This window comes from Mus caroli, chromosome X, assembly GCF_900094665.2.
Source record: "Mus caroli chromosome X, CAROLI_EIJ_v1.1, whole genome shotgun sequence".
Taxonomy (NCBI): domain Eukaryota; kingdom Metazoa; phylum Chordata; class Mammalia; order Rodentia; family Muridae; genus Mus; species Mus caroli.
In genome coordinates, this window is record NC_034589.1 from 2,337,651 (window position 1) to 2,356,210 (window position 18,560).

The 18,560-nt window shown below is 48.2% G+C and overlaps 2 protein-coding genes across 7 annotated transcripts in view; both read right to left on the reverse strand.

Annotated features, from left to right (window-relative positions):
* The window catches only part of Ebp (EBP cholestenol delta-isomerase), an 8,669-nt gene extending 4,812 nt beyond the window's left edge, over nt 1-3,857 (reverse strand). The window contains exons 1-2 of one of the 2 annotated variants that reach the window (XM_021153281.2): nt 3,152-3,857; nt 493-842 (exon numbers count right to left, since the gene is read on the reverse strand). In XM_021153281.2, coding sequence (XP_021008940.1) covers nt 493-793 — 301 coding nt within the window. In that variant the 5' untranslated portion in view covers nt 794-842; nt 3,152-3,857. The remainder of the gene's footprint in view (nt 1-492; nt 843-3,151) is intronic. The other variant, XM_021153282.2, reaches the window with a different exon arrangement.
* A 304-nt stretch (nt 3,858-4,161) lies between these two features.
* On the reverse strand, nt 4,162-16,886 carry Porcn (porcupine O-acyltransferase). Of its 5 annotated transcripts, none has more exons than XM_029473599.1 (15): nt 16,742-16,886; nt 15,933-16,101; nt 14,581-14,773; nt 14,181-14,224; nt 13,758-13,939; nt 13,548-13,678; nt 13,416-13,433; nt 12,049-12,063; nt 11,835-11,960; nt 11,568-11,668; nt 9,788-9,864; nt 9,633-9,696; nt 9,469-9,554; nt 8,378-8,488; nt 4,162-4,586 (listed from the first exon to the last, which is right to left on the reverse strand). In XM_029473599.1, exons 2-15 carry the CDS (start codon nt 16,066-16,068, stop codon nt 4,485-4,487), a joined length of 1,386 nt encoding a protein of 461 aa, XP_029329459.1. In that variant the 5' UTR covers nt 16,069-16,101; nt 16,742-16,886; the 3' UTR covers nt 4,162-4,484. The 5 variants fall into 5 exon arrangements, with proteins under 5 accessions (XP_029329459.1, XP_029329462.1, XP_029329460.1 ...); XM_029473603.1 differs by having other exon boundaries at nt 4,172-4,586; nt 14,581-14,702; XM_029473600.1 differs by lacking the exon at nt 13,416-13,433 and having other exon boundaries at nt 4,168-4,586.
* Between the last annotated feature and the right edge of the window lie 1,674 nt (nt 16,887-18,560).

The window sequence follows — 18,560 nt, forward strand, 5'->3', positions numbered from 1 at the left end:
AAAAAAAAAAATAGTGGCCGGAGGACTTGACCTGCTGTTCTTATGGATTCTATTGAATGATGAGCTCTGCTGTTTAGATAGATCATTCTATTTGCCTTCTCCTTTAATATTGCTTATTGGCAAATCAGTGAGCAGTATTTTTTCTTCTGGTATTGCTTGAAATAAAGGAACTTTGTATTAGCAAAATACAGTTTGTACCTTAGTCTACTATCTATTACAAACATATCCCATAGTATTTGGCACATTGTCAGTGTATTTTAATTAGAATTATTTTATAAGTCAATAAATACTACATTATTTTAAAAAATTAATAAATTTAAAAAATAAAAATGAAGAATCCCAGCACAGAAAACAACTGCTCGGGGTTAAAAAAAAAAAAAAAAAAAGTTAACAAAATTAGAAAAAAAGAGAAAGCATTGGTGAATGGGTAACTGTCAAAGTGAATCTCTACCCAGAAAATTCCCTCCCACAATACAAGAACTCAGGACTCACAGAGTTGGGATAAGAAGGATTGGTCTTCTAGAAGGATGTCATTGTAGAGAGAGAACCAGCCCTCGATCACAAGGTGAATGAAGGTACACACAGCAAACCAGCACAAGGCCAGTCGCCTCCCAGCTCCAAGTGGGACGACGGAAGCTCGGCTAGACAACAGCCACGTGATCACAATTAGGCCCCCAGAGATGGAGAAGAGGCCAACCAGGATATGCAAAGTCGGGAGGTCATTAGGCACGAAGTTGTCCAGCTTCAGGTGCCTGGGCCAGTACGGGTGCAAGGGGACCGTATTGGTGGTCATGTTTCTATGGCAGCTTCGTACATAAACGAGGACAAAAGAACAGAAAAACCTGAGCAAACAGAAAGCACGTGGTGAGATAAACCAAATCCAAATACTTTTCAACAAGAAATGTAAGTGAACTGTATCTATTATTTGACCGAATAACTTATAAACCTGGATTTTAAAAAGGCCAAGTTTAGCTGAACCTGGTGTCACACCCACTTATGCAATGAGGCCCAAACCTTGAAGGCAGGTGGATCTCTGTAAGTTTAAGGACAGTCTGGCCTACACAGTGAGTTCCAGGTTAGCCAGGGCTACAAAGTAATACCCTGTCTCAGAAGGAGAGGTGGGGAAAGGAAAGGGGAGGGGGGAGAAAGGGATCTAGTTTTGAGGCATTTCAAGAGGGATCTAGTTTTGAGGCATTTCAAGAATATAACTGGGGGGGGGGGGCTGAAAACATGGCTCAGAGGTTAAGAGCACTGACTGCTCTTCCAGAGGTACTGAGTTCAATTCCCAGCAACCACTTGGTGGCTCACAACCATCTGTAATGAGATCTGATGCCCTCTTCTGGTCTATCTGATGATAGCTACAGTGTACTCATACATTAAATAAATACCATTTTTTAAAAAAAGAATATAACTGGGGATGTATCCGTGATTTAGAGAGAGCACTTTCTCTTGCAAAGGACCTGAGTTCAATTCCCAGCACCCACATGGTGGCTCACAACCATTTCTAACTCCAGTTCCAGGGGATCCAACGCCTTCTGGCTTCTGTGGGCACATACATACATGCAGTCATAATACTCATATAAAAATAATACTCATAATAGTCATAATACTCAAATACACATATAAAATAAAATAAATCTTAAAAAGGGACCATAGCTCAGATCTGAAACCTTATAAAGAATAAAGGCTAGTCTGAGGCCCCTGGCAAGTATAGCAACAAGAAGAGGGCCTGGCTTGTGACAGGAGAGTTAGGTAGAAAATTGAGTAGCCATGAGAAGGGAAAAGGTCCTCCTCACCCTCTAGGTAGGAAAGGAGGCAGAGCTTTTGACGTATTTGACAAGGTCACCTGTAAAAGAACTATAAACCCTTCTGCGAAACAGCACAAACCTGTCAAAACTGGTTAACTCAAGTCCAACGTCCTTGCCAAACATGTTTAAAGATTTCTTTGATCAACAAGTTTTCTCTACCATCTTCACCGGCAAGTATGCACTGAAACCTACTCCTTAAGCACAATGCATTATTAAAAAAAGAAAGAAAGAAAGAAAGAAAGAAAGAAAGAAAGAAAGAAAGAAAGAAAAAAGTCCCCAAGCACACACTTTCCTTTTTTTTTTTTCTTTTTCGGTTTTCGAGACAGGGTTTCTCTGTGTAGTCCTGGCTGTCTTGGTACTCACTTTGTAGACCAGACTGGCCTTGAACTCAGAAATCCACCTGCCTCTGCCTCCCAAGTGCTGGGATTAAAGGCTCACACTTTCCTTAATATTTCCACTCAGTTATATAACACTGCATGGTAGCACATACCTGAAATCCCAACATTCTGGGGGGGGGGGCGAAGCTGAAGCATTGCCATAGCTAGCCTGGTCTACCTAGAAAGTTCAGGGAAGCTGGGCATGGGGCGCACGCCTTTAATCCCAGCACTTGGGAGGCAGAAAGTTCAGGGTAGCCAGAACTAAATAGCAAGATAACTACATTCAAACAAACTTAGACATTAAGTAGCTTCCAAGACCTCCAAGTGAGAGAAAGAGCTTCTGCTGGGCGCCTAGGTGCATTCCTTGCCTTTGTCAAGTGCAGCTTGCCTTTCTGCAGAGGCTCCTATTAGACTGTACTGCCAGCATCATCGAGTTGTACTTCTTGTTGCTAGTCACAGAGTATGATCACAGTCTGGTGGGCGAGTCACTGTCACCAAGCCAGGTCCTAGCACTTAGGGGCTCAGTTTGTTGGAAAGACACAGGAATGTAGTCTGGGTGCACTGCAGGGTCCAGTGGCTGAGATTTAACTGGACGCTACTCCCACCCGCGTGAGCTGCAGAGATGAGGAATCAGAGCTGCGGCCCCAAGCACAGCGTTTCAAAAGCAAGAGTCCAGGCAATTAGTGTGCCACCCCGCAGCAAGCCAGGAGTAGCAAAAGCAGGGGTCTCACGGGCGGCGCTAACCAAGAGAAAGGAAAACCAAGCCCAGAGACCACCAATCACAACCAGAACCCTCCACTGTAGCTGCCCAACGAGAGGGCGAGTCTTCCGTCGTCTGGACAACCGATTTAGGGCCCGGGTCCCGCGCAAGCGCAGGGTAGGGCAGGACTCGCAGGCAAACCGCTGTCGTGGAGGGTCTGGGCACGTGGAGGGGCTCGGACAAGCTGGCTGGCGGAGGGCACTCACCCCAGGCGGCGCGATCGCAGGGCGACTTCCTAACACAGGCTTGCGACTTTCCAGGAAGACCTGCAGGCTCCCTAATAGCCCCAGTTCCGCTCAGCTCTCGCGCTTCCCCGCCCGATGGAGCGGACCAATAGTGAAGTGGAGAAGGTGGCTTCTGCCAATAGGAGTCCTCCGAATGTCGCAGGCCCTGTCCTCGCCTATGGTGTCATCTTCCCTGTTGGCTGAGACCAAGTCAGGAGTAGGGTGGAGACCTCCAAGGTGTGGCGCTTTCTCCCGATAGCAAATCAATGCTATTCTGAGCTTCAATTTCCCTGCCCTCTTAACAATCGCACAAGATGAGGCTGAAATTTGAAACCCTCAACATTTGCTAGTGACCGGAGTTGCGTGGTCTCCTAAATTTTCTAGGCAACCAGTTAGTTCCCGGACCCATTCTTAGCCCAAATGCAAAGAGAATACGACAGGTGGATTACATTCAGTACAAACAAACCTAGCGCCCACCAGAGCTCAGAACTCTCCAGTCCTAACAGCATCGGACACCTTCAAACCCTCACTCCTGCTGAGCAGTTGGTGTAGACTCTCAACAGTGCCAGTTCTTAAAAGCCAAACAGAAGGCATGACGGTAAACAAGTTGGCAAACAGACCTCGTCAGCATTCTGTCAGAAAATTGACCATCTCAAACTGTCATTTTAATTATTACCTACGGACTAGTAGGCATCAACCCTTCATCTGTCTTGCTCTATTCCGCCCTGTCCGAATCTGACGAACCAATCAGTACAGGGATCCCCCAGTTCTCCATGAAGTATTACTAAGCCTCCCCCACAAAATCTGTTCCTGCTCTACGCAAGCAGGACCAGGACCCCGCCATCATAGACTCATTAGCCAATCACAGACCATGTTGAATTAATCGCGAATAGATTTTATTTTCCCTCTCCACGATTTTCAGTTTCCAAACCTTTGTCTGTGGTGGAATTTCTTTGCTTTCCCCTTTTCCCCTCTGATCAGTGAAAAAACCGAGCCTGTTGTGTAAGTTCTACTTTTATTTGACAATAACAAACTGCATATAAAAAAGGGAGACGGCAGGTGCGGAGGCCCTGGATCTGCTCCTCTCTGCTTTCCCAAGTATCCATCGTTCCTTGGCCCCAATAAGGACCACCCCCTTCCTGCCTGGTGGCGGGGTGAGGATTGACAGGCATAGAAAGTTGTGTGTGTTCCCATGTTGTGTGGAGGGGTGTTGGGGCTCAAGGGACAAGGAGTAGAGAAAGGGTCTTTTCTCATCCCCCATCAGAGTTGGCACCCTAAGGAGGGGTACTGAAGGGGATTATGATGGTCATATGCCTCAGCCTATGAGACGGTAGAAGATCCAGCATCCAAAAGTGACCCAGTGACTGGCCCAGCTGAGCTCTGACCACTTGTGGACAGTGTATGCCATGCCGTAGCCCTGTGGGAGAGAAACAAGTCATGATTTTGAAATTCAACAAGGACAGCGAGTCTCCGGTAAACCCATCTTTTGCCCAGGGATCGTTGGTATTTCATATCCCTGAGTAAAAGAAGGGTCTAGGTGCTTATCAAGGGTGACCAGATACAGTTTGGTTTCTTCTTCTTTAAAGATCATTTTAAGGGGCTGAGTATACAGCTTGATGGGAGGGTCTACATGGGGAGGCCCCAGGTTTTGATTTCCAGCATACCAAAAAGAGTTATTTTAAAAATATGCTGGATGTGGTGGGTCATGCTGATCCCTGAGGTCGTCTGTATATGAAACCACTAGAAATCTGAGTGTCTACCAATAAGGGACAAAGTAAACCCTCACAAATTCTTGCAATGGAAAAAAAAAAAGGAAGACTGTGTACTTAAAAAATTGGGGGAAGCCAGACGTGGTGATGCACACCTTTAGTCCCAGCACTTAGCACTCGGGAGGCAGGTCGATTTCTGAGTTCAAGGCCAGCTTGGTCCACAAAGTGAGTTCTAGGACAGCCAGGGCTACACAGAGAAACCCTGTCTCAAGGGGAAACAAACTAGGGAAAAGAAATAAAAATATAGTGTATGTTTTTGATATGCTTTGAGGAAGTGGGTTAATAGAATAAAAATGAATGTGTGGACATTTTGCAGTGAGTCTCTACAATACTTACTTTTTGGTTTGTTTTAGGGTGCTAAAAATCACATTCCAAGCATGGCAGGCAGACAAGGGCTCTACCACTGAGCTATACTCCCAGCCCTAAAGTCTTTTTTTTTCAAGGCAGGGTTTTTTTTTTTGTGTGTGTAGCCCTTGCTGGCCTGATGCTTACTATGTAGACCAGGGTGGCCTCAAACTCACAGAAATCCACCTGCCTCTGACTCCTGAGTGCTGGGAGTAAAATCATGTACTACCACAGCCAGCACTAAAATGTTTTAAGAAGTGGTAAAGCCTGACATGGTGGTGAATGCCTATAATGTCGATTTGGGAGGCTGAAGCAAAGAGCAACGTTTTCTCTAAGAAGAAACCAAAGTGGGCTTGACGGCTGGCTCTTGTAATCTTTCTTTTTCTCAAGACAGCCTTTCTCGGTGTGGCCTTGGCTGTCCAGTAACTTAATCTGTAGACCAGGCTGGCCTTGAACTCAGAGATCTGCCTGCCTCTGCCTCCTGTGTCCTGGGATTAAAGGCGTGCGCCACCACCATGCCCAGAGATACAAGTAATCTTCAGACTAGGGAGACTGAGATTTGACAAACAAGTTTCAAGTCAGCCTGGACTGAAATGATAATAACAACAAAACAGAAAAAAACAAAAAAAAAACCAAAAACAAAACACCCAGAGTTTTACCTACTTACTTGTTTAGGAGACAGGGTTTTTCTGTGTAACCCTGGCCGTCCTGGAACTCAGGCCAGCCTATAGAACTCCATGGACCAGGCTGGCCTTGAGCTCAGAGACAAGGCCTGCCTCTGCCTCCTGAGTGCCTAGCTGCAAACTCAGATTCTCTACACTCAATCTGAATGAAAAACTTTAAAAAAATGTTTGTAATAAGGAAAATAACATGAAATTTTCTTTTCTTTTCTTTTTTTTGTTTTTTCGAGACAGGGTTTCTCTGTGTAGCCCTGGCTGTCCTGGAACTCACTCTGTAGACCAGGCTGGCCTCGAACTCAGAAATCCGCCTGCCTCTGCCTCCCAAGTGCTGGGATTAAAGGTGTGCACCACCACGCCCGCCTGAAATTTTATTTTCAATTAAGAATTTTAAAATTGGGGATGGTGAGATGGCTCAGTGGTTAAGAGCACCAACTGCTCTTCCAAAGGTCCTGAGTTCAAATCCCAGCAACTACATGGTGGCTCACAACCATCCGTAATGAGATCTGATGCCCTCTTCTGGTGCGTCTGAAGACAGCTACAGGATACACACATATAATAAATAAATAAATAAATAAATAAAAATTGGGGAGAGATGGCTCAGCAGTTAAGCACGTTGGCTGCTCTTCCAGTTTAATAGGAGAGTTCAATTCCCAGCATCGCCTACATGGTGGCCAGCAGCCATCTGTAGCTGTAGTTCCATGCGATATGATGTTTTCCTCTGCTGTACATACATGCAGACGGAATACCCATATACATAAAATATATAAGTAAATCTTTTTTAAAAAAATTTTAGGGGCTGGAGAGATGGCTCAGCAGTTAAGAGCACTGACTGTTCTTCCAAAGGTCCTGAGTTCAAATCCCAGCAACCACATGGTGGCTCACAACCATCCGATCATGAGATCTGACGGACGCCCTCTTCTGGTGTGTCTGAAGACAGCTACAGTGTACTTACATATAATAAATATATAAATAAAAATAAAAGTACTTTGAGGCTAGCCTGGTCTACATAGTGAGTTCCAGGATAGCCAGGGCTACACTGAGAAACCCTGTCTCGAAAACAACAACAAAATTAAAAAATTGAACTACTAGAGAGGCTAAGACAGAAAATACGGAGTTTGAGACTCCTATGACATCCTATCTGAAAAGAAAAAAAAAGAGAAAAAGTAAGACCCCCCCCCAAAAAAAAAGCAAATTTTCGATTCTTTAAAAGCCATATAATTTTCTTTTTTTTTTTTTCCCGAGACAGGGTTTCTCTGTATAGCCCTGGCTGTCCTGGAACTCACTTTGTAGACCAGGCTGGCCACGAACTCAGAAATCCGCCTGCGTCTGCCTCCCGAGTGCTGGGATTAAAGGCGTGCGCCACCACGCCCGGCTAAAAAGCCATATAATTTTCAAATTGAGAATTTTTTCAAAGTAGGGTCTCAGTTATGTTGCACAGGTGGCAACACTCCTGGACTCACAGGCCATCCCTGCCTCAGCATCCCATGTAGCTGGTACCTGGATGTGTGCACTACCACTCCAAGGAACATAACATTTTAAAGCAGGATCCAGGGCTATCGACATAGCTCAATTGGTACATTGACTACTCTGTACACAGGAAGCCCTGGACTCTGCCCACAGCACAGCATACTGGACCTAGAGGCACAGGTCTATAATGTACCTCAAGGGAGGTGGTGGCAGGATGATTAGATTCAAGGTCGTCTTTGGCTCCATAATAAACTTGAGACCAGTCTGGGCCACACAAGTCAGTCTCTCTCTCCTCTCCTCTCCTCTCCTCTCCTCTCTTCTCCTTGCTCTCTTTCTCCCTCTCTTTCTCTCTCACGTGTGCACACCCACCCACCCACACACACATCCACACCCACACCCACGGCTGGGGTATGTAACACAGTAGAGTGCTTACATGCCTTGCATCTCTTGGTTTGGTCTCTAGCAGACCACAAAACTGGGTGTGGTGGTGCATGCCTGTAATCTCAACCCATTGGGAAGTGCAGGCAGGAGGATCACCTTGGGGAAATACTGAGTTTGAGGCCAGCCTAGAATATCTGAGGCCCTGTCTCAAGCAAAGCTACAAACAAAAGTAAAACCTGGGGCTAGGAGGTATAGCAAGTGTATCTAACATGAGGGAGGGCCTGGGTTCACCGTTCCTAGTAGTTAAAAAAAGAGAAAAGCCTGGATTTTGTATTCTATTGCAGTAGAATGCATTTTAGAGGGTAAGTAAGTAAATATTGCAGTTTAGTCAAAGGAAAGAGCCAGCAGTATGACTGAATTTGAGAGACAGTGCGAAGATGAAGGAAGGCATTTGTACAAGCTAAGACACATGGTCCTGGCTTGTTCTCACTGCCTTGGCCTTCAAAGTTCCCCCAAACAGTAACTGCCATCCCTGGTTTACCTCCCAGCCCAGGGCCCCACCTCACCTGCTCCTCTGTGGTGTCATCCACATCGACATCAAACAGGGAGCCCAGGTAGGACAGGTGGAAGATAGCCAGGGCCCCAAAGAGCAAGTTTAAGGCTCGTACCCCCAGGCCCTGTGGTGGACAGATGGATATATTTGGAAGCTGGACTTGGTCACTGTCCCCCACCACCACCTGTGCAGGGAAGCCCAGGGGGAACACAAGGCACTGTGGGTCCCAGGATGCCCAGGGTACCCCAAGATAGTAAAGAGATGGTTCAAGGAGTCTCTTATGGGAGCTCAGAGGTATCCAAGGACGAGGGTGTTGGTAACCACGAGGGCGTCCAGGTTGGGGGAGATGCGAGCGTTCAGGCAGAAGAGCAAGAATGTGGGGTTATGGTGATGAGCATCTTTGCCGGGTGGGAGACAAATGTGAGGTTGTCTGCATTTGTTTTATGGCAAACAGAATGAAAACAACAACAAAACCAAAACAAATCCCGCCCTGACCTAGAGGGCCCATCTTTCCCTTCCCCCTCACTCTCTGCTCAAGCCGCACTGTTGCTCAGAGGCCCACGTTGGGGTGGGGCTTTTTACACTGGGTACCCCCTTTTCCTGAGAAGTTTCCCTCCCTTCCCTTCTTCACTTAGAAGAACTTAAAAGTTGCCTCACCCAGGGAGGCTTTCTTGACCTTCCAGTGAAAAGGGAAACCACCACCACCATACGTCCCATCCGCGTCCCCTTATGCTTAGTGCCACTCGCAACCTCACAAGCTATTCTTAGCCTTGACTGACTTTCCTGTCTACCCAATTAAAATCTTTGTCCCACAGGGCCAGGACTTTGGCCTGCTTTAGTTCACCACTTTGTCTCCAGCACCTAGAACCAGCAGGTGCTCAATAAATGTTCAGTGGGGGAAACGAATGCCAGGTGAGTATACAGCAGGTGCTCAATAAATGCCTGTTAGAGAAACAGATGCCAGTGAATAGAGGGGAGGTTTTAGGGATGGCTCAGGCACCAGAAGAGGAGGCTGGGTACCCGGAGACAGATACAAGATGGAGACAGAAGTGACATTTTTGAAGGGCGGTGTTAGGTACAAGGTTACCAGTGATGAACCCTCACCAAGCGATGCCGATGTGAACAGTCTGGCAGACAACGCTTTGACAAGATGCAGGCACTGAGGATCTGAGCCAGGCGCTTTCTGAGGACTGGACAGTATGGAAAGGTTAGCCCCAGCCTCCCATGAACCTTCCACCTGTACTGTGCCGGGCTCTGTGTGCACTTACCATGTTCCACATAAGTGATGAATGCCAGGGACAGCAGCACAGCAGCCAGGTGGAAACTGAAGCCCTAGAGACCCGGACAAGGGGACAAGGAGAGTGAAGAGGAGGCTCTGAATCCCCCCACCCACTTCCCCTTGTTCATGGTCTGTCTTGCTTACATGCAGGAGGGCACTGGCTGCATAGGTGACCAGCACAGCAGAGAAGGTCCCCAGGCGGAGGGCATTTTTGAAAACATCTGCAGGTGGGAGAGACACAGGTCAAGATTTCTGGAACTCCCACCAACTTTTCCAGAGAATCACAGGTAGGATGATAACCATAATCTGTAGGGGACCCTCAGGATAACATCTTTAGGATGCCCTCAACTGTCACAAGCCTGAAGATGAACTCCCAGTCTGCTTTAGTCGGACTTCCCAAGGTCAGTCAGTGCCAACCCTGCAGGCTTCCAGGTCCTCAGGACAAAGTTCTCCCTTCCCACACAGTCACACTCTTGGCAAATCGAATGAGCTCTTCCTTCAGAAGCCCACTTCTCACCACGGGCTGTTGCCACCACTACTGCTAATCCTCAGTCAGCTACAGTGGGCGGGCCTCACTGCCTTCACCCTCCATCCATCTTCCCTCCACTTCCCTCCGTTGAGCCAAAGGGGTTCAGTTACGATCCAATATCCAAATGACTCCCCTCTGCCGGGTGATGGTGGCCCACGCCTTTAATCCCAGCACTTGGGAGGCAGAGGCAGGCAGATTTCTGAGTTCGAGGCCAGCCTGGTCTACAAAGTGAGTTCCAGGACAGCCAGGGATACACAGAGAAACCCTGTCTCGAAAAACAACAACAACAAAAACAAAAACCAAATGACTCCCCTTGTATCCCAGCCTCGCCCAGAGTGACTGTCTCTCAAAGAAAAAGCCAAAGGCTTCTCAGGTCCCAGAGCCTCTTGAGGATCTCTCTGAACTCATGTCCTACTACTACCCCTCCCTGGGTCTGCCCAAAGACCTTAAGTCTTCCAGTTCTGGGGATGCTACTCTGAGCCTTGCAATCACCCACCATGGTGCCACGTCCCCATGCCCCCAATAATTGTCTTGCTGTCTCTCATATACACCAGGCGAACTCCCACCTCAGGACCTCTGCACCTGCTGTTCTCGCCTTCTGTTCCACTCCTTCCCCCACACTCCTTGCTCCTTCACTTTCCTCAGTGAGACGTTCCCCGGATAAATTATGGATAATTCCCAGACCATTCCTTACTCCCTCTTTCTCATTTCAACATCACTACGATTTAATGTGGCATTGACCACTACCTGACTTACTGCATAATCTTTCTTATTTATTATCCACTCTCCAAATTGACAGTTCTAGCAGGTTAGCAAATGTTGTGTGGTTTTGTTGTTGTCCCTAACATATTTTATTTTTGAGTCAGGATCTCACCGATCCAAGGCTGACTTAAAACAGCTCTATGCAGCTGAGGATGACCTTGGATTTCTTTTTTTTTTTAACATGTTTTTTTTGGTTTATTTATTTATAGGAGTACACAGTCGCTGTCTTCAGACACACCAGAAGAGGGCATCTGATTACATCCCATTACAGATGGCTGTGAGCCACCATGTGGTTGCTGGGAATTGAACTCAACACCTCTGGAAGAGCAGTTAGCGCTCTTAACCACTGAGCCATCTCTCCAGCCCGACCTTGGATTTCTGACCGTCTAGCCTCTACCTCTATAGAGCTGGGACTAGAGGCAGGTACACACCCAGTTTGTATGTGGTGCTGGGGGCCAAATCTTGGGCTTCATGAATGCTAGGCAAACACTCTACAAACCGAAATAACACTAACAGCCCCTGGTGCAGCTTGAGTGCCCATCACACAGTAGTTGCTCAGTAAATGTTTGCTGTACAAATGCATGAAAGGCCCTGGGTCACCAACTATTCTGGAGTGGTGACTGGGTGACTCACAATTATTTAACCAATAAGACATGGGCAGGTTCCAGCTTGTGACAACTTCCACCATGGACCGGGGCAGCTCCACATTCAACGGTCTAGAGACTGTCAGGTCCCTGTGGGCAAAAAACAGACATTCCATTACAGTTGGAATCTCAAGCTATCCGGCTGCTATAGTTTTTCTTTTTGTCTTGACTGGTCCCTTCCCAGGAGCACCCCCACCGCCCTACAGTTCCTCCAGGCAGCACCCTGTGGGAGAAGGGGCCCCAAAGCCCTCCCCACCATTGCAGGTGGTCCTTCTCCTCCGTGAAGCCAGCCCCGGCCAATGTGGCTGTGGCCTCAGACAGAAAGCCCACAAAATAGTTGCTGAAGTGGAAGGAGACAGCACTCTCGTAGGCTCGTAGCCACCTGTGAAGGGCCAGGAAGAGAGGCATTACATTTGGGCCCCGACATGATACCCCCCATGTTTCATGGCACCCCGGCCTTACGGACTCACCTTACCATGGTGCCCCTAGGGCCCCAAGGGGTCAGGAATGCAGCAGAGAAGAGAGAAAAGAGAGTCAGAGAGGGCCTGGAAGTTGGCCTGAGTTCTTCATAGATAAGACAGAAACATGGTAGCAAAAGAGGCAGACTATGATGGTCACACACACACATTGTCAGGTGATAGGTTTGTGGCCCAATGTGAATGGACGAGCTGGCATATGACATGGCCCTACACACTAAAATGGCCACACAGCCAGACAAAATGTTCTCAGCCTCTCAGCTCTCTAACCAGATTTTGTCACCTTCTAAGACAATAAAATAAAATCGTTGTGAGATACAGAGACAGTTGAACACTCACTGTGCACACACACACTGTCAATTTCCCAGACAGTGTCAAAAGCAGAGAGCATCCTGCCATAGGATTAGGTCTGAGTTTTGTGCCTGGCTATTTAACTCAGGGACACTGGTCAAGTGATTCCAATTTTTGGAGTCTGTCCCTCCCCTCCCACCTCTCTCTTTTGTTGTTTTCTTTTCCCCCTTTTTCTCTTTTTTTTGAGATAGGGTTTCTTTGTGTAGCCCTAGCTGTCCCAGAACTCCCTTTATAGATCAGGCAGTCTGGCCTTGAACTAAGAGATCCATCTGCTTTTGCCTCCCGAACACTGGGATTAAAGATGTGTGCCACTACTGCCCGGCTACTTTTTGGAGTCTTGCTCAGTATCAGACAGAACCAGGAGCCAGTGAGTACAGGAAGAAAGTCACACAATCAAACTGCTAGCAAACAGCTAGATACAGTCCTGGACAAACACAGACACAGGCTCACAGCTTGTCACAATCCTTTCCTCGGGTAGCAGCAAGCGGTCTGAGAAGGCAGACAAACTGGCAGAGTCAATCATAAGCGGGCACACTGCATGCTGTACAGGCAAACCAGAGTTACAGATAAGCCAGAATCGCCAACCAAGGTTTACCCTAGCCAGTGACAGCCACACAAGCCCACCACTGACGATGCACAGCCCAGCCAGTCAGGATTCTCAGTTCCACACTCAGGGGAGTCAGTGACCACAGGCAAACAAGTCAAATTATCTGGAGTCACAGACTGTTTAGAGTCACCAACTAATACACACTTGCCGCTTCCCATTTCAGTCATAGAACTTGTTTCTAGTGGTACAACCAAAGGACATCCAGACACAATAGTGTTGGAGTGTCAGTCACACATGGAGTCACAGAGCCAAATCTTGGTCAAACAGACATCCATCGACAGACACACTTGGTCTCTGTGCGGTAATGGGGTAGATGGTCAGTCAGATTCAGATGTCTGGAAGCAATTGGCCCAAGGCCCAGCCCTGGTCAGCCCACTTGCCCTCAGCACCTGCCCTCATTTACCTGGCTTTGCGTTTCTTGCTGTAGTAACAGAAGACAGACAGAAGCATTAAGAGACAGGCTCAGAATTGGGAAGACCCAGACTTCTACCCAACCCCCTCACTGCTACACGGGGGCCTTGAAGGCTGTGCTCACTTGCGAAGGAGTCGGTCACCGTCGAGGGGGATGAAGTAGGGGAAGAGGTAGGGGCCCACACAAGTGGACAGTACAAGGCACAGCAGGGCCAGCGCCAGGCTCCGGGCCACCTTCTTCAGCCATCGGCGGCTCTGTGGGATCAAGGATCCATGAGCACTGCCCCATGGCGGCTCCCACAGTCCCTGCCCACCTGGCCACCCAGGAGCTCACCAGTGGGCGGCCTTGGACAGCCTGTAGGTAGCTGTGGAAGGATATCCAGGGCCCAAAGACGATGGTGCCCACAAAGTAGAGGTAGCCCATGAACTCCACAGGTGAGGGCACTGCACCCACCTCGCCCCGGTCCAGGTCGAAGCCCAGAGACACCGCCTTCATGGCCACGATCATCTGGGCCCCTATGTGTGGGGCCCATGGTCAAGTGTATGGATAAGAAAGCATGTCACCATGAAAGACAGGGCGCACCAAGTGTGAGGTGAGAGGAGAAGGGAGACACAGTGATAGGTAGAAAGAGACAGAGACAAAGATGTCAGGGGAAAGGGAAGCCTGCGCTGTATGGTGGTTGGTTTATGAAGGGGAAGGTCCAGGAGGGCTCTCAGGAGGTGAGGAGGGCAGGTGGGAGGGCAGAGAGCTACCCACCTCGCATCTTGTGCCATGTCACGGTGTCCACCATGTGCATCTCACTGAGGAAAAAAGGTGATGGTCTTGGGCCTATGCCTCCTAGGGCTTTGGACACTACCGGGGGCACTGAGGTATTGAAGGAGTTCTGCTTCCTAACCAACGTAACACATTAAGAAAAAAAAATCCCCAGGACCCCCTCCTCCAGGGGAAGCCCATGTTCAACCTATCCTGTACAGCCTCACGGAAGGACACGTGTTTCAGATCTCCTTCGGGAACACTCGTCATCCTCTCTGGTCCCTGGCTCCTTCACTTTCTTAGAATCTCATGCCATCCTATCTTGGACCACTTCATCAAGGCCTTGGGGACCCCCCCGCCTGCCTTCTGCCAACAAGGGGAGGGTGAGGATGCACACCCATACCCCATGAGCAGGTAGATGAGGATGGTGACGGAGAGGAAGACGCCTCGGTGGGAGGAGTGTCGGCAGAGGAACAGCACGAGGTAGCACAGGAGGCTCAGCAGCACGACCCAAACCATGTGCAGCTGGAAGAAGTGGTAGAGGCTGAAGAAGCCACCTGCCACGGTGCTTGCATGCTTCAGGTAAGACGGTAACCCTTAGGGGGAGAGGGAGAGGGAGAGACAGAGGCAGGGTGGGAAAACAAGAAGCGGGAGGTTGGTAGGCTGGCAAGAGAAGAAGGACTTGGGCAAAAGCCTAGAACATGCTGGGGTCTAAGGGGACCCAAAGCTGGTACTGGAGAGCTGGCACGTGTGGCAAGGCCTGGGTTTAAAAAGCAACATCTACTAAGGACATTTCAGGGACCCTGAAAGGAAAATTTATCAATTGATGTTGGACAGGATTGCATCCATCTTAAAATGTCACAGTGGTGGGGATGATGGATGAGGCTAGGGCTCTGTATGGGGTGGGGTTGTTCTCAAGGACCATATACGGAAGGACTTGAGGTGAGGGGTCACAATGCCATCAGGTTATTGAAATGATTCAGAAAGAGGAGGACGGGTTAGACAGGCAGGAAGACAGAGCAGTCTATTGTGGCTAACTGTGAAACCAGGGTGACTGGCTTTTATATGTAAATGTATACTAATATTGTTTCAGCTTTTCAGTAGCTACTAATAAAGCTGGGGGGGGGAGAAGAAAGCACCCACTTAAGATGAAGAGGAAAGAGTTGATTAGAGAACCTTTGATTTTCATAAATGCCTGTATCCTAGAGGAATCCTGGGGATTTCAGATCTTTCTCATTTGGATATTGACTTTGCTATGACTGCAGGAACATTATAGAATCAAAGAATCCAGAAATTTCACAAGGTCCTGATTATAGACATTCATAATGTCACATTTTTTGAAGTCCAGCATGTGAAATTTCAACTTGGCAGACTCTTCATACCTAGTAACTACGACGCTTTGGGATAGGATACTTGTAACACCAGCATTCCAGGATCTGATTGATAACCTTGGAACACAGACAGTTCCGGATCCCACCATCTCAGAGTGCAGGAATGCTGAAGGTCATGTCTTGGTTTAACAGGATGTGGCTTGCCATAGTGTGGCTTGAGGTGGCTGTATGTAAAGGATGTGTTGTGGTGGAATTGGGGCTTAGCTTAATGGGATATGATGGGGCTGGACCTGTAGGGACCTGCTTTGGCATTGCAGGATGTTCCATGGTAAGATGTGGTGGGGTAAGGTATAGTTTGATATCCATGAATGTCACAGATAAGATAAAATCTGTTGTGGTGGAACACAGTTTGGTAGGCACTTACCCAGCCTCCAAAGGAGGCGGCAGGCGAAGCAGATGGTAAGAAGCAGCCAGATCTGGTCAAGGCCCTGTTGGACAGTAGGCAGGAGACAGCCCTGCAGTAGCTGCTGGAAAAATTCCTGGCGGCTGAAGGTGGCCATTGTGGACCCACACAGATGGATGGACAGATGGAGCTGCCAAAGGGAGGACACAGAGGGAGTAAGATGTCCGTGGTGCTGTCCACAATCAAGGTTGGGATTTGAGCACTCAGGACTTCAGCTTGGGGCTGCCAACCCCCCAGGGTGCTATTGGAAGGCTTTGGGGAGGATATGAATATCAGGTACATCGGGCTGAGCCACCAACTGTGATATCAGCGGGTGTTCTGGATGCCCTGTGACCCGCAGGGAATGAAGGACCTTGTGTATCTTGAATGTTGTTAACAGTCCGGTTCAATGATGATAAAAATGATATGCATTCTAGACCTATATATCAAATGGGGCGGAAGAAGTGGGCTCCTTGGTTTCCAAGGTAGTCACTCAATGTGGAGTGCAGAAAGGGGGAGTCTGTGACACTTAGGGGCCGTGTGCATCTCTCCTTGTATGGATGTATCTTCCGCGAGCTTCATCTCACCCTACTCAGCAAAAAGCCGGCAACAAAGCCTTGCCCTGGTCGAGGGACTGCAGGAAAGTGGAAGTGCCGGCAGGGAACATAGCAGGGAGGGAGTCCTATAGGTGATGCGGACTAGGTCCCAGGACAAGGGGTATAGATCCGCGCCCCGCAGGCCAGCTTAAGGATGGGAACGTGGGAACCGCGCGCACACTACTGAAGACCTACCTGGCAGAAAGGAAGCCGTGGTCCTGGGGGCCGGGGACGCGCACTGCTGCCACTGTCGCCACCTCCTCCGGGCAGCCTCCCCCGCAGGCCGCAAGGCCGGGACCAGCAGTGGCTCCCAGGGCGGCGCGGCCGAGCGGGCCCTTTAAATCCCGGGGCGGGCTAGCAGCTGAGTTCCTCCAATCCGAAAGCGGGAGCGGGGCGGGGACCAGGAGGAGTGAGCCCGAGCATCGCGAGGAGGAGGAGCAGGATTGAGGGGCGCGGGGCGCTGGAGCACGTCGGCGCACAGAAGATTCACCGGTACCTATTTCAGGCCACTTGCCATTCCAGCTAAGGAACGTTCGGGGCGCAAGAATTTCCCAACTTCCAAGAAAACACTTCCTAATGATTATTTTATAAACCTTGAGAATCAAAATGGAAAAGATAGGGAGGGAGGGGGCTAGCCCCTTTTCTGCCAAAAGCTCGCCCCAATAGTCCCTCTTGTATCCATACTGGTGTGACCCTTGTCACAGCTGGAAAAAAAAGCCGCCATTCCTCCTTTTCTATCTCTTAAGGAATCTGAAGGAATTTCCAAGTGTTCTTTAGCCCCAGGGAACAGATCGAAGCTTTTGTCCGTAATGACTATGTCACCTAGGAACACTCACTAAGTGCCTTATCGACCCCCTAAGGGTTAGTAGTCGGCATTTGGTTTATCATTAACTGAATTTGTGTTTGCTTAATTCCTCAATAGAATGGGCCCTGTAAAGAAACTAGGAGGCTAAGAACACGCGCAAAAAAAAAAAAGAAAGAAAAAGAAAAAGAAAGAAAGAAAGAAAGAAAGAAAGAAAGAAAGAAAGAAAGAAAGAAAGAAAGAAAGAAAGAAAAAACCAGGATCTGATAAAGATCTGTCTGTATTGGTTTCTGTGTATCAACAAAAGGGCTGTGCAGCACTATTCTCTTCTGAACCTGAGATACAGTCATGGGCATTCAATTCTATTCTTAAGCTGATGAAACCTTCAACTCCCAAGAAGAGCCCATTTCCCCTAAGGCGCACTTATAGGGCATTAAGGGGGCTTAGCTCCAAATGTGAATGTGATCGGAGAAACACACCCAGGTCAATCTTGACCTCATTCTGACCCCAGGAGCTAAGAAAACAGGTTCTAATAAGATTAATGCTTGACTGTATGGAGTTAAGGAAGTTGTGCCCATTCACTCTGGGCGGTGTCCCTTTCTGTTAAACAAAAGGGCGGGATTAGCAATTCTTGGTTAGGAGAAACTGCCAGTCTCTGTCCCTGCTGTCTGAAGATGCAACCCATGGCCTCCTTGTGCTTTCTAGGTAAATGCTCAGCCGCTGAGCTTTTTAACATGTATTCAAATGGAGTAAATTAATAGTCACGTTTACAAATGAAAAAAAATTTAACACCATGGGTATGTATATATGCATATATACATAAATATTTACATCAGCTAATATTTATGCACAAATAACAACGTCCTTTCCTCTAAAGTAATGCAGGGCTGGATGTCTCAATGCTTAAGAGTACTTGCTACTCTTGCAGAGGACCTAGATTCCCAGAACTTACATGGTGGCTCACAACTATCTGTAACTCCTAAGTACTCCTGTGGTTTGTATTCATACATAAAAGAAATCTAAATAACAGTAGAATACAGCTGGTATGGCTGCACCTGCCTCTAGTCTCATCACTAAGAAGGCAGAGGCAAACTCTGTGAGTTTGAGGCCAACCTGGTTCATATATTGAGTTTCAGGCTTTTCAGGGCTACGTAGTGAGACCCTGTCTCAAAAAAGAAAGAGAGAGAGAGAGAGAGAGAGAGAGAGAGAGAG

What these genes read in the sequence shown, in the direction of transcription:
- Porcn (XM_029473599.1), bottom strand. Translation starts at nt 16,068, where the DNA reads ATGGCCACCTTCAGCCGCCAGGAATTTTTCCAGCAGCTACTGCAGGGC. An exon ending in GTCTTATTGGTTAAATAATT is followed by an intron (nt 9,865 to 11,567) that starts GTGAGTCACCCA and finishes TCCCACCTGCAG; the next exon opens with ATGTTTTCAAAAATGCCCTC. An exon ending in ATGACACCACAGAGGAGCAG is followed by an intron (nt 4,587 to 8,377) that starts GTGAGGTGGGGC and finishes TCTCTCCCACAG; the next exon opens with GGCTACGGCATGGCATACAC.